Below are 15,092 nucleotides of genomic sequence, written 5' to 3' on the forward strand. Positions count from 1 at the left end.
GGAAACTAGCTTCTTGAGTTCTTTGTAAATTTTGGAGATCAGCCCTCTGTCAGATGTGGGGTTGGTGAATATCTTTTCCCATTCTGTGGGCTGTCGTTTTGTCTTGTTGACTGTGTCCTTTGCCTTACAGAAGCTTCTCAGTTTCAGGAAGTCCCATTTATTCATTGTCGATCTCAGTGTCTGTGCTACTGGTGTTATGTTCAGGAAGCGGTCTCCTGTACCAGTTCGTTCAAGAGTATTTCCCACTTTCTCTTCTAAGAGGTACAGTGTGGCTGGATTTAAGTTGAGGTCTTTGATCCATTTGGAGTTTTGTGCATGGCGATAGACATCTTCTAATGCCAGCATCCAGTTATGCCAGCACCATTTGTTGAAGATGCTTTCTTTTTTTCCATTGTATAACTTTAGCTTCTTTGTCAAAAATCATGTGTTCGTAGGTGTCTGGATTAATATCAGGGTTTTCAATTCTATTCCATTGGTCTGTCTATTTTTATGCCAATACCAAGCTGTTTTCAGGACTATAGCTCCATAATAGAACTTGCAGTCAGGGATGGTGATGCCTCTGGAAGTTCCTTTATTGTACAGGGTTGTTTTGGCTATCCTGGATATTTTGTTTCTCCATATAAAGTTGAGTGTTGTTCTTTCAAGGTCTGTGAAGAATTGTGCCGGTCTGTAAGCTATTCGTATAAATCCCTTTTTATATATTGTTATAGATTCATTCTAACAGTTTTTTTCCTCTAGAGAACCCTGACTAATACAAATTTCTGCACGTTTTTAAGATTTATTCTGGTCAAGTTCTAAAACAGTCTTGAATAACGGCACAAAAACTGCTTTTTTTCCCCCTGTAAATAAATCATTTAAATAGTGTAATGTGTAAGCCGTGTTCTTCCGGTTTTCATTTACTTGTCTGTGGAAACCAATTCCCCAAATTTTTCCTTGCCATATGTCTGTTGTTGTCGGTGTAGGACAGTCTTTAGCTGTGTTGCTGGATATAGGCTCACATCACAATTAAAATTCACATGGCTTTGCAGCTGTAACCTGAGGAAGCAGAGCGTCATCACAGAGAAGAGCTGAAGTCGTAACAAGGACCTTCATGTGTGGTCTTCTGCTCTGCGGATTCATTCTTACCTTCTTCAGGCTACCGATAAAGAACTTATATAAACCAACTCTAGTTCATCTCTGTTGCCTTGGAGACTACACTTTTTTTTTATTCATCTGAATTTGCTCAGTCATTGGTATGATTGATGGAAGTAATCTTTTTTTGTCATGTTAGTCTTGTAAATGCAGCTGTTAACATATAGTGTACTTTGTGTATGTTCCTTCCAAGAAATGTTTGGTAGTCCTACTTGATAATGTAAGATATAAAAATGATAATTGTTTGATACTTATGAAGGGATGGTGATATTTTTGAAACTTGGCAACACTCTCTTATGGTCTGACTCTAGGATGCTGCTAGCTCTCTCTCTCTCTCTCTCTCTCTCTCTCTCTCTCTCTCTCTCCACACACACACACACACACACACACACACGGTCCTTTTATGTTCTGATTCTAGGATGCTAATAGATTGTACTCACTGTAAAAATTAATCCATGGGGAGGAAGAGGTAGGTTGTCCTTTAACTTACTGGCTGTCTTAGCCAGGTGTTCTTGTTGAGAAAACAAGAGGACATAGCAGTGTCTGCAGACTTTTTCTGTAAATGTTCAAATAGTAAATATTTGGAGCTTTTTGAGCCATATGGTGTCTGTCACAAATATTCTGTGTTTGAAGTGCTGAAGTTGCAGCCTCAACAGTACATAAGGGATTGGACTTGTCTTTGTCTGATGGAATGTAACAATTGCCTGTAGTCTGCTGATTTCCTGAAATGTGGTATCCCATCCCATCCCATCCCATCCCATCCCATCGTGCTTTCCTTCTCCCTAAACTTCATTCTGCCGCTTTGTATCATGTGTCCTTACAAGATCAGGCCCCTCCTGAGTGCTCTTACTCACTCTTTGTACTTGGCACATAAATGATTTATTAAATTTTTATTTGATAAGACACTGATTCTGTCAAGCTAAGAATACAGACACATTGTGTAATTGTTCTGAGAAGTGTGTCATTGTGCAGACATTACAGGCTGAACTTGCACTAACTTGAGCTCTCTGTGGTTTTAGACCAAAGTGTTACTAAGTGGCATGGTCCATATTGGCATTTCCCCCCCCCCCAAAAAAAAGAGGGGAAATGTGGGAAATAATTATTATGGGCATTATAATGGTAGACAAATTGTTTGAGTCAAAATGGTAGGCTAGCCAGGCCACCCCACTCAGGAAGCAGAGGCAGGCAGATCTCTGAGTTGGAGGCAAGCCTGATCTACAAAGTGAGTTCCAGAACAACCAGGTCTACACAGAGAAACCCTGTCTCAAAAAACAAAACAACAAAATGTTTGGGCTGAAAGATGCCTCACCAGAAAAGGTGCTTACTGTCATGCCCAACAACCTTTTTTTTTATCATTAAAATTTATGTTTAGACTTGTACTGTAATGTGTCTGAGTTATTTGCTCACTTGTATATCTCTATTTTATGGGTATTCATTGTGCCTCATGAGGGCAGATGGTGCTGGATCCTCAGGAACTAGAATTGTAAATGTGCTATGTGGGTGCTAGGAATCAGACCTGGGTCCTCTGATTAATTCTGTCTCCAGGACATACATAGTAGAAGGAGAAAACCAACTCCTGCAAGTTGTCCTTGGACTTCATATTCATACCACACTGTGGCACATGCCCTCCCACATATACGCATACATACATACACACAAAATGAACAAATGTACTAAGAAATGTAAAGTGTCAATGGCCTGTGTTGTTTGTAGTTACCTACCCACCAGAGATGCTCCACTGTGGTTCACAACCCAGTGGCCCCTAAAAAAAACCCACTGTGGTCATGTGAACCCAGTGGCACCTCACTATATTCCTCATCATGGTGGTGTTCAGTGGGTGTGCAACTTTTGTTTTTAAAGCCAGTTTCACCCTAGAATGTTCTTGCTGAAACGATAAAGATTCCTTAATTAAGTCTCAATCCTTGTGCACACATTTTAATGAGAAAATGGGAAGTTCCCACAAGCATCTGTGCATATGACACGGTGTCATCACTCATCTCTAGCAAAGTACCTGTGTAGCTGTTTGACACACTAGCTGGGGTAGACACTGCTGTTCTTTAGGGGGAGGATGCCAGTTTTACTTGTAAGAATATGGTAAACAGACTAAAGTTAGTCAAACTTACATGTCAGTTACTCAAAGCAAAATAAGTCTTGCTAATGGTAAAATTTGAGCTTTCAAATAGAAATTAGAGATTTGGGGGTTTTTATGTACTGCCACAAGCTTCAGGAATGACATTAACAGATAGGAATTTCCAAATATTGTGTAAGGAAACTTGAACAACTTTTAGAAGAAGTGTATCAGTTGAATGCACCAGCAGCTTACTGCTTGCATCACATTACAAAACCTTCCATGGATAAAAAGATCACCCAGGGTGCAAAATAGGCCATCCATTTCCGATGTAACCTATTCTTGTTATTGTGGCTATTCTATAGACAGCATTTCAAATCTCACCTCTAAGAAAATTACTCTAGTCAAGTGCAGTAGCTCATGCCTGCAATCCCAGAAGCCAAAGCAGGAGGATCATGATTTCAAGGCTAGGCTAAAGTGGATAGTGAGACCCTGTCTTAAAAAAATAAAAAACCAACAAATTACCCCATGAGCATCAGAGAAAACTACCCCACCCTCATTATTTGAAAAAGCTGTTTAAACACCCCCCTCTTCTACAGCTGCATGCCTGAGTTTTGGCTGTTGGCATCGTGGCAATAGGTGAAGTGTAAAGTACACAGAGAATCGAGCTGTGCTCCAGGTCAGACACCGAGGAAGCTTACAAAGATGTACAAAAAGGCCCTTGTCTGTTTTGTGTTTTTCAGAAAATATTTTTTCCCTTTAAGGTGCTCACATACAGTAATTTCATTTTAAGAAAATTAATCAGTGAATATTTTAAACTTCTCAATTCCTTGGGTTTTTTTTGTTTTGTTTTGCTTTGAGATAGCATCAGGTAGTCTAGGCTGGTCCTAAACTTCCGCCTCCACCTCCCAAGTATTCTACTTACAGGTTTATAGACTCAAGTTACTCAATTTCTAATATAGTAAATATCATAAACCACAACTTGCCCAAATAAAAGCTTAACTTAGGAGTCCTCCGTTTTAGGAGTGTAAATGGTCACACAGCCAACTCTGAGGCAGCACGTCTTCAGAGTTGGAATAGGAAGGAAAGGACGGGGTTTGTGGATGGACAAGAATGCTTTCATTGTACTGTGGCAAGATGGATGCTTGGGACACGTGACTGAGTCTGCTCTCTGTGACTTGGCTTGGGAGGCCTTTTTAGTGTTACACACACTCACTGGTAAAAGCAGCTTGAAATAGATTCTAACTGCCTGAGTTACTGAAGTCCAGCATGGTTCTGATGTTCTTAGGACACACAGCAACGTCTTAGATATTAAAGGACTTCTGGTAGGATATGGCTAGAGAATCCGTGCTTCTTATGTTGACCCTCAGATGTTTCAGCTCAGCACCTGACATGCATTGAGACATCACTGGCCAAGTTTTCCTGTCTGTGTAGAGTATAGTAGGCCAAGCTGATTTTAGCATGCTTTAAATGTATGTGTTTAGTTTATTGTTGCACTTCATACGAATTTGTTTATTTCAGAAAACAGCATAGTTCTGTCTTTAATGTATGTTCACAGTCTTTGGAACAGACTCAAGGGCCCAAGGTACAACACATTTCCAGGAATGCTCTGACAGTCTGAGATGGAGGGCAGGAAGACACTGTGGAGTAAGGTTGCTGGGCAAAATTTCCTAGAATTCCCCAAACACCCACCCATTTTCTTGACAGAGCTACCTACCTTTCCCCTTCATTCTGTCTGCCTGTCTGAGTCATTATTACCTTTTAAATAATGACAGTATGGCTCAAAAAAACAAGAATACAAAAGCCAAGTCATTACCGTAACCCACCATCCAAAAGTAAGCCCCGAGGAGAGCTCTTTGTTATATATCTAGTCAGGGAAGAGAACACTTTGAAATTGCTTTTCAAAATGCCTTCTGCAAAAGTCATGCAAGCAGTTGTCTAACCTCATTTTCAACCAAATTTTCAATTGTAACTATATCAGAAATTCAGTGCAAATGGAAGTCATAATACTGGCATAGCAGTTTTCAAACATGGTGACCTTGGCAGAGCTTGAGGAAACAGGAATTTTAGTCCATCCCTGTTCTGAGTGTAAAGTGGTGTACCGTCTCTGGAGGCAGTTTGGTACAGTTAGACTACTCTTAGGAACTTTGCACATATGCATAGTCTAACAACTTTGCGACCTGGAAACAGCTCTCAGGTCTTTAATACAGAACAGTTTGCTCTAGCAGAATTTGTATAATTTTACTTACTTTTGTTTTATGTGCATGTGGGTTTTGTCTGCTTTTATGTATGTGCACCACATGTGTGCCAGGTGCCCACAGAGGTCAGAAGATGTGGGATCCCCTGGACCTGCTGCCATCCTTTGGGTGCTAGGAACCCAACCCAGATCCTCTGGAAAAGTATCAAGTTCTCTGAAGTGCTGAGCCGATGCTCTGTCAGCTGGAATAGGATTTGAAGCGATTCTACTTTTTGTCCATAAGGGATGGGGGTGGGGAGAACAACCAGGATTGGAGACTGTTCTTTCAAGGGACCTGAGTTTGAGTCCCAACACCAGTTTACCAGCTGAGCTGTCTTGCCAACCCTGATACTTTTAATTATATTCAAATTGTTGCCCATCTCAGAATTTGCCTTGGGTTTTGCCAGAGGAGGTATGGTGTATCTCAGCAGAGTGCTTGCCTATTGTGTACAGCGTCCTGGGTTCAGTCCCCAACAAGAAAGAAGAGAGAACTGGCAATGACAAAAATAGACTTTTTCTTTTGTAATTTTATTATGTGAGTCCATGTACGTGGGCGGTAAGAGGGTAACTTGGAGGAGTAGGTTCTTTCCTTCCACCTTGGGGGACATGGGGATTGAACTCAGGATATTAGGCTTGGCTGCATATGCCTTTACTCACCAAATCATCTTCTCAGCCATGACTCTAAAACAAAACAAAACAAAAAATTTATTATTGAAAATTTCAAATATATGCAAAAAGTGGAAGACTAATAAAATTCTATACTTGCTATTCCAAAATAATTATTTCCCCCTAGTTTTTGTTGTTGTTATGGTTTTGTTTTGTTTTGGTTTTGTTTTTTTTTGTTTTTGGTTTTGTTTTTTTTTTTTTTTTTTTTTTCGAGACAGGGTTTCTCTGTGACTTTGGAGACTGTCCTGAAATTAGCTCTTGTAGACCAGGCTGGTCTCAAACTCGAATCTGCCTCTCCCTCCTGAGTGCTGGGATTAAAGGTGTACGCTACCAATGCCTGGCTTGTTGTTATGGTTTTGGTCTGTCTTTTTTTTTTTTTTTTTTCTTGGAGCATTTTATATTTTAAAAATGGGTATTTTACTTATCAAAGGGTAGACTTAGGTCTGTTAACTTCTCATTTAATCTGATGACAGTTCAGGTAGGCAGGGAGGTCTACATGAGGAGTTCCAGAGCAGCCAGGGATGCCTAGACTTTTCTCTCAAAAACAAATACCTTTGAGACATTTTCTAGCCTAGGTTGACATTGAATTCTCTAGGTAACTAAAGATGACCTTAAACTTCTGACCTTCCTGCCTCCCTCCCAAGTGCTGGGATTAAAGGCATGAGTCACCAGGTCTGGTTTAAATAGGTGTTTCCAAAAGCAAGACAAAGAATAAATAAAAAAAATGGTTTTTTGATTGGTTAAAGTAGAAAGTCACAGTTAGACATTATTTGGCAGCTTCTGATTGGGTCACAGCTATCAGAGTTTGATTTCCTTAAGGTTGGAGCCATCTAAGCCTTGTGAACTTACAACTAAATTGTTTGTTTAAATACACCCATAAGTACTTGATAGATACCTGTGTAGCTACTGCAGAAACTGATTGTGGGGGCTGGCTGGATAGCTCAGCAGGTAAAGAAAGGTGCTGACTACTGATAAAGGACAACCAGAGTTGATCCCCAGAGCCCACATAGCAGAGGGAAAAAGTTGAACCCTGAGGTTCTCACATACCTGTGTGTATAAATACACACAAAAGTAAGTAAATAAATAAATGTAATGATGATTTCTAAAGATACACTGACTATGGACCCCAGTGCCTTGACATAAAGTTGTATTGGATATCTTTAAACTAAAAGTAGGGGCCTGGCATTGGGAGCATCTCCTGTAGATCAGACTTCACTCTGTAGTTAAGGATGATGGTTCTCGGGTCCTCGAACTTCCACATCTGAAGTGATGCTGGGGTTGCAAGTGTGTACTACCATATCCATCTAAAGATCAGAGGTCATGTAGCCTTTCCCTCTTGACTAGTAAGTACAGTCAACATGTAGAAAGGGTGGAGTGTCTCCCATCTTTATAAAACTGCATTTTTTAAAATGACACACAGTCTTACCTCTTTTTTTTTTTTTTTTTTTACTTGAATTTCTTACCGGTTCCTGTTTGATACTTATCATTCCATTAGAGCACTCTTTGCCAAGGTTACCAACCCATGTGACACAGATGGATTGAGTAACTGCTACACTCTATAACCTGCTCATCTTACCCACTGACAGCTCTGTAGAGTGCTGCTGATATCCCCAGTTTGCAGATGGGAAAATGACATGAAAGAGGTTGGGTAGCCAGCCTGAATGGCCACAGGATTGTGCTCAGCGCAGTCCAACCCTGCTGCTTCATTAAAGTTCCTTGATTCCTTGGTTCCTTCTTTCTCCATTTTGGTTTTCTTTCCAGCAGTGTTCAGACTTGGAGGGTTCTCAGGCCACCACCTTCTCTGGCCTCTTCCACTGCTAAGACACCCACACCCGAGACTTCACTTATGAGGAAGCCAGTAAGCTTCCAGCATAGAGCAGCTGTGGGCCCTGTACCTCTACAGCTCACTGTCAGCGTACTCGAACTTCACTATGACTCCCCCTCCTTTGTTGCTTTGCTCTTTTTCTGACTAGCACAACCCAGATGCTCAGTAGAAACTGAAGAATCACCTCCAGATCCTCATCTCCTGGTTCTCAGTCACCACCCCAACCCACACATGCAGTGTGTGTCTGTTCTTTCTCCTCTGCAGCACTGCTGATAATTGCATTCACTTAGGTTGAGGAGAGGGAGAGAGAGTGCGAGCTCATTCATTTTCATTCCTGTAGAAAAGGCATTGAGGCAAGGACCAAGGGTCCAAGGGACCATTAAATATTGTCAGAATTAGTAATCAGTGGGCTGGGGATGCTGCCGGATGGTAGAACACTTGATTTCAAATGCACATCATGTACTGAGTTCAGTCTCCAACACAACAGAATCTTTACCTGCTGGTGCACACCTTTAGTCCCAGCACTCAGGAGGCAGAGGCAGGAGGATCCCTGAGTTTGAGGCCAGCATGGTCTACAATAGTGAGAGTTCTAGGACAGTCAGGGCTACATAGAGAGACTCTTTTTGTTGAATTAAAAAATAAAAGTAATAAAGACACTTGTTTACCCAGGACTAGGTAGTGTGAATGGTGAGTTCCTGGAGATGCCTGAAAACAGGATTTTTGAGTAGTTGAGCATGGGAGATAAGGTGTTGGCAGGTGGAGGGTGTGGAATTGCAGCGCTTCCATCCATCCACATCGTTAGAGAAGCAGCCATCAGGAAGGTGTCCATTTCCTTAGATAATCGTGTATAAAGTACAAAATAGTAACTAGTTTCAGACCCTCTGTACCACATCCAGATGGCAATAATCAGACATTAGGAAATGAGAAAAGGAATCGAGGAGAGATGTGGTCTTTACCTCATCATTAACTCAAACCAAAAAGGATTATTGGTTATTCATTGTAAACTTATAAGTTTAAACATCGAGATTTTTTTCATTGGAATAGGTTTAGTTGGTAGTGATGTCGCAAACATATTATATATAATCATATAGAGGTGAAAGTTTTACATCATTTATCTTTTAACATCCTAGGAATGTTAGCTAACAACACTGAAGTGTCAGTGTGGTAAGCTAGCGTGTCTTGTTTTAGTGCTGTTATTTTGCTAATGCTAATTTACATCTCACTTCTTAAAGACAGGACTGTGAGTTCCTTGAGCACCTACTGCATGTGAGTTAATGTTTGTCCTCTTATTTCTCTAGGGCCTATTCCTTGGTGGATTCCAGTCAAGTGTCGACATTTCTGATATCCATTCTTCTTATAGTCTATGGTAGTTTCAGGTAAGACATTCTCCATGGGGTTATAATCAGTTGCAATGTAAAGGAAACATTGCTCTGTGGAGAGAAATGGGTTTTGTAAAGAGTTGAGGTCCAGTAGGTAATTCTAATATTTGTTCTTTGGTTGGCTGCTATTAAACAGTCATGTTAAACATGTCTTGCTTTTGCTTATGAATTTAGCATATTAATGGAAATATGTAAAACTAATTACTTAAAACTAGGTCTTCGGGTTGTGACTCACTGCAGAGCAGAGCTTATTGGGGAGACTACAGGGAGAGTTGACCGTGATTCTGGTATCACAGGAATCAGAATTTTAGATAGACAATTCAAAATACAAAAAAAAAAAAAAAAAAAAAAAAATTACATGCTGCAAAATGAATGATAAATAGGAAGTGTTAGGTTTTTTTTTTTTTTCTCTTGACTCCAAATCACAGTATAATCGAAGGTCTTTAATAGACAGAGAAGGATCAAGTACACTAAAATACAGCTGTGTTCAAGGAGCTAGTAAAGCTCTCCTCTTATCCTGAAGGACTGTCTCATGACTAGCGTCTTTGCAGAAATTAGATTTTCCTTACTGCAAAAGCATGGGCATAGGTTGATCCCTACAAATTCTAATAATAGACTTTTTTTTTTTTTTTTTTTTTTTTTTTTTTTTTTTTTTTTTTTTACCTTCAGAAACCATTTCATGTAACTCATTCACCCTGTTACCAGAGTTGAGTGTGGTGACATTATCAAGTCTTCTCCCTGTTGCCTTTGGGAATGCTGAGACTGGACCTGAGGACTACATACTCATCCTAGCACTCAGCCATATAACTAGGAAGAAAATATAAAGAAGCCAGACAGATGCCCCCTTCTCGGATAGTCTGCCATTGAAGGAACTATAGTGGGTGTGATTCAGAACATTGTGTGTCTGACACAACTGAAAATGAAGGCTTCGGGCTGGAGAGGTGGCTCAGCAGCCAAGAGCACTCCCTATTCTTCCACATGATCCTTCTAAGGGTCCAGCACCTTCCCTGGCCTCTGAGGGCACCAGCACATGTATGGCTTCACTCTCAAAGACACAGCACACACATACACACAGAATAGAAACATGAAAGTAAAGACTGCTTGGGAAATTTTTAAGATAAGAACTTGAAACAGTGTGAATGATAAATATGTCAGCAAAAGGATTTTGAACGATTTAATACATCTGGATTTTGATAAGTACTTTTTAAAATCATAGACTTGCAGTCCTTTATTACAGTCATTGTAGAAGAAAGATGTATTACTATAATATATACACTAAGTACAGTTTTAATCACAAAGATGTCTAAGAGGTTCTTTTGCTGGGCGGTTGGCTTTTTTGTTTGGTGTTGGTGGTATTGTTTTTGCCAACACAGGCTAGAATCCTCTGGGAAGGAGGAACCTCTCTTAGATGACTGCTCCATCAGATTGGTCTGTAGGCAAGTCTGTGGCGGGCATATTCCTAATTAATGATTGATGTAGGATGGGCAGTGCCACCCCAATCCTGAGTTGTATAAGAAAACAGCTGTACAAACTATGGAGAGCAAGCCAGTGAGCAGTGTTCCTTTGTGGTTCTGCTCTTTCTTCCCTCAGTGATGGGCTGTGATTGGGGTGTGCCAGCCAAATAAACCCTTGCCTTCATTGAGTCACTTTTAGATGTGATGTTTTTTCCAGCAAAGTAAAATAGGACACACTTTTTATTTGTGTATGTATTTACTTTGAGACAGAGTCTGTCTACATTGCCCTTGATGTCCTGGAACTCACCTTCTAGACCAGGCTGGCCTTGAACTCTCAGAGATCCGTCTGCCTCTGCCTACCGAATGCTGGGATTAAAAGCATGAGCCACCATTGCCCAGCTAGGACACAGTTTTTAATCACTTCTGAGAAGCCAGGGCAATTTAGAACCTTACCAATGTGATCATATTATCAATATTTTGTATTTCTACCCCTAATATGTTATCTTTTTTTCTCCGCTGATACACTTTCAACAACAACAACAAACAAACAAACAAACAAAAAAAAAACCTTGAAATTTAAAACAAAAAGAGCCATCTTGAGCCATCTTTAGGGTTACAACTTAGCTTTTCTTTGAACACACACACACACTCACAGAATTGTATACACTTAGAAAGTTAGGGTCCTTTATATACTGATTCTTTTCACATAACATCTCAAGTATTTTCTGTAATCACCATATTAGTGTTTAGAAATTTAATATTTCTTCATGCTGATTAGGTTTTGTTTTTGTTGGACATGTGAATTGTTAAACTTTTTTGTATTTTTACCCCATTGTTTGAACTTTATTAATAGGATAAATAGTGAAGTGACTCAGCAAGTAAAGGCACTTGTTTGCACCAGCCTGAAAATCCAAGTCAGATCCCTGGAACCATGTAAAGGGAAGGAGAAAACTGGTTATGCAGAGTTGTCCTCTGCTCTCCACATGCACCATGGCACATGCCCACATACACATCATGTATGCTCTCTCTCTGAAATAAAGATAAACATGGGCTGGAGAGATGGCTCAGCCATTAAAGGCTAGGCTCACAACCAAAAATATAAGATAAACATTTATAAGGTGAAGTACTTAACCAGAGAGTATGAACTCTCTCTCCCTACTATATGCTGCCATATTTCCAGAAAATTGCACCAGTTTAGAATTGGGCAGATTTTCGAATTGTATTAAAGAGAGTAACATAGACTTGTCACATAGGTGTCAAGGTCTCCTCCTGGTTTACAGTGAGAAGACTGGAGCACTACCCGTGTGTCTGGGAGATCAGAAGAGGGCATCAGAGCTCCTGGAACCAGAGTTACAAATAGAACCGGAGATGCCACTCCGGTTCTGTGCAAGAGCAACAAGTGCCTTTAATGTCTGAGATGTGTGTGTGTGTGTGTTGGTGCATTAAGGAACATCTAAGAAAATGTGTGATCTGCCTGTTGCCACACATTGGTGTGGAGGTATCTCCATTGTGTTCTGACTTAGATTCCTTTGAGTCTGTAACTAGAAATGGAACAACAGGATCATACTGAAGTTATATTTTTCATTTTTTAAGAGCCTGCATCCTGATTTCCATGGTGTTTGTCCTAATTTACATTCCCACCAGCTGGGTGCACATAATGTTTCCCTTTTCCCTCCGGTATCCTTACGAGCACTGTGCTTGTGTGTGCTGTTTGTTGATGGTAGCCACTCTGGATTGAGATGGAATCACAGCATTGTTTCTGTTACCTTTCATCGTCATCATCCTTCCGTTATCCTGTGGGTATAAAGTAGTTCCTCATTATGGCTCTGGTTCGAATTTCTTTAGAGACTTACTGTGTCCAGCATCATTTCACGTGTTATTTTATCATCCATGTAGAGTTTTGTGGTGCCCACACACACAGTCCTGACAGTCAAGTCCAGGGCCCTAAGCGTGCCCTACTTACTGTGAGTCCCTCTCCCATTTCTATTTTCCTACGAACTGTGAAGATGTCTTTACTAGATACGTGCTTGCAAACTTTTTTTCTTTCTTCCAGCCTCAGGGTTTGTCTTTTCACTTTCTGTATATTTGTAATTGTATATTTCCTGGTGGACTGACCTTTGTAAAATATCCCTCTATACCAATGATTCTCAACTTGTGGGTTGAAACCTTTTTGACAAACCTGTGTCTCCAAAAATGTTCACATTATGATTCATAACAACAGCAAAATTACAATTATGGGGTAGCAATGAAAGTAATTTTATGTGAGTTTGAGACCAGCCTGGTCTCAAGTGCTAGTTCCAGGACAGCCTCCAAAGCCACAGAGAAACCCTGTCGAGAGAGGGAGGGAGGGAGGGAGGGAGTACCACTATCTATACTTTCCTAACAATTTTTGTGTTAATATCTTAACTGAGTCTGATGTTAGTGTACCCACTCATAGTCTTTTTATTTGTTGTCAATTTTCAAGAATTTGTTAAATATATATCAAAGTCAGGCGACAGTGACAGATTTAAACATGAGTCTAAGGAATCCCAAAATTCTTTTTTTAACATTTATTTTTTAATTATGTGTATATATGGGGTATGTGCACATACAAGTACATCATTTCATAGCTCTCTTCCTTGGAGGCACTCAAATAAATAAACGTTTGTTAAATGGCTCATAATACCCTTTGATATAAACATTTTAAGAAGTATCTCAGCCCACAGCAGAGGTTCTGGATTACAGGGTTATTGAGAGGTTATCTTGCCATTTGGCTATCGATCTGTCAGTTATCCTTAAACACAGAGTGGTGATCCAAATGTTTATGTTGCCAGCTGAATACAGACTCATTGTCTTAACTGCTCATAGCACCTTAGCAGACCTGACAAAGCCTGTGCACACCTGTGTTTCTGCTATCCTAAGGCATGTAGTGTAGGTTTTCCACAACAGGCCAAGGACTTTGCTCAGAAAATCCTTTAGAGTCTAAAGAATGAGTTGATTTCTAAGAGTTGGTGGGGTAAGAGTGTAGCTCAGTATAGAAACTTGACTTGCCTGCCACGTTAACCCTGGTTTTGAGCTGTAGGGGCACAAATTATTAAATTTTTGATGTATGTGGTATGTTATGTGGGTGCATGCATTATGGTAGATTCCTCAATGGCACTCCACCTTATTTCTTGAGATACCATCCCTCACTGAACCTGGCACTCATGGACTCAGGTACACTGAGTAGCCAGTACATGAACCCACCGGTCCCTAGCCCCAGCACTGGCACTGTAGACTGTTCTACTGCACCTGGCGTTTACTCTTGGTCCTGGGGATCTGAACTCGGGTCCTCATGCTTGTGTGATTTCCTGACTGAGGCAGCTCCCCAACCCTAATTAAATAAAATTCTATTCTTTTCTTATGAATTCATTTTTTATCTTTAAACAAATAAAAAATATAACTAGATCCCTACCTGAACCTAAATAAACCCTTACTGAGACATTCAGTGTGTTAAACTACTCCCTGCTATAGTGTTACGATAGCTCTTGTCATGACCACATTCTATTTGACACTAGTTAGTTGGCCTTTGGATTCCACTCAGCTCAGGATTACACTGTAGCATCATGCCAAAGGTCACTGACCTGGTCCTTGTGTGCAGTGAGGCAGAAACATATGTAGCCCATCCAAACAACAGGTCAGAAAAACTGTGAGGAATGCAGTGATACGAAAGCTAGCCTTAGTGCATGGGAGACTGTGGAGTGTCTGTTGTGGTGGTATCTTGCTTGTACAAACAAAGTCCATCTGAAGGTCAGAGAATGGAGCTTACCAGTAGCTAACCATAGAAGTCTGTACAGACAGACAGGAAGTGAGATAGCTGGGCGGAAACAGGATGTAAGCAGGGAGAAACAGGAACTCGCTGTCTTGTCTGCTGAGTTGCTAAGGAGGTAAAGATGTGGCATGGCTTACTCCTTCTCTCTGATCTCAGCATTTTCCTCTAAAAAAAAAAGAAAGAAAGAAAGAAAGAAAGAAAGAAAGAAAGAAAGAAAGAAAGAAAGAAAGAAAAAGAAAAAGCCAGGCTCTACCACTGAACTGCAGCTCTTGTGCTGGAGAGTTGCAGTTCAGTGGTAGAGCGTTTGCATGGCTCATCTGAAGCCTTGGACTCCATTCCCAGTGATGAAGAAAGAACCATCTCCAGCACAGTACCTGGCCAGTGTGAGTGCAGTTAAGGCTAGCTGTTATAAATTGAGTGTGGCGGTATGCGCCTGCAATCCCTGCAGTAAGGAGACAGAGGCAGGAGGGTCAAGAAGTTCAAGGACTTGCTTGGTTATAAAGTTCAACCCAGTCTCACACTGCCCACCCCAAAAACCCCAGT

At 40.6% G+C, this 15,092-nt stretch overlaps 1 protein-coding gene across 2 annotated transcripts in view; it reads left to right on the forward strand.

The window, feature by feature from the left end:
- Sppl3 (signal peptide peptidase like 3) overlaps positions 1 to 15,092 on the forward strand; it is an 87,304-nt gene that overhangs the window by 44,333 nt on the left and 27,879 nt on the right. Inside the window, exon 2 of one of the 2 annotated variants that reach the window (XM_027416032.2) lies at positions 9,225 to 9,302. The exons of the other annotated variant lie outside the window; for it this stretch is intronic. Within the exon in view, the coding sequence (XP_027271833.1) occupies positions 9,225 to 9,302 (78 nt within the window). The remainder of the gene's footprint in view (positions 1 to 9,224; positions 9,303 to 15,092) is intronic. 2 annotated transcript variants of the gene reach the window in all.

This window comes from Cricetulus griseus, chromosome 4 (assembly GCF_003668045.3).
Source record: "Cricetulus griseus strain 17A/GY chromosome 4, alternate assembly CriGri-PICRH-1.0, whole genome shotgun sequence".
NCBI lineage: Eukaryota > Metazoa > Chordata > Mammalia > Rodentia > Cricetidae > Cricetulus > Cricetulus griseus.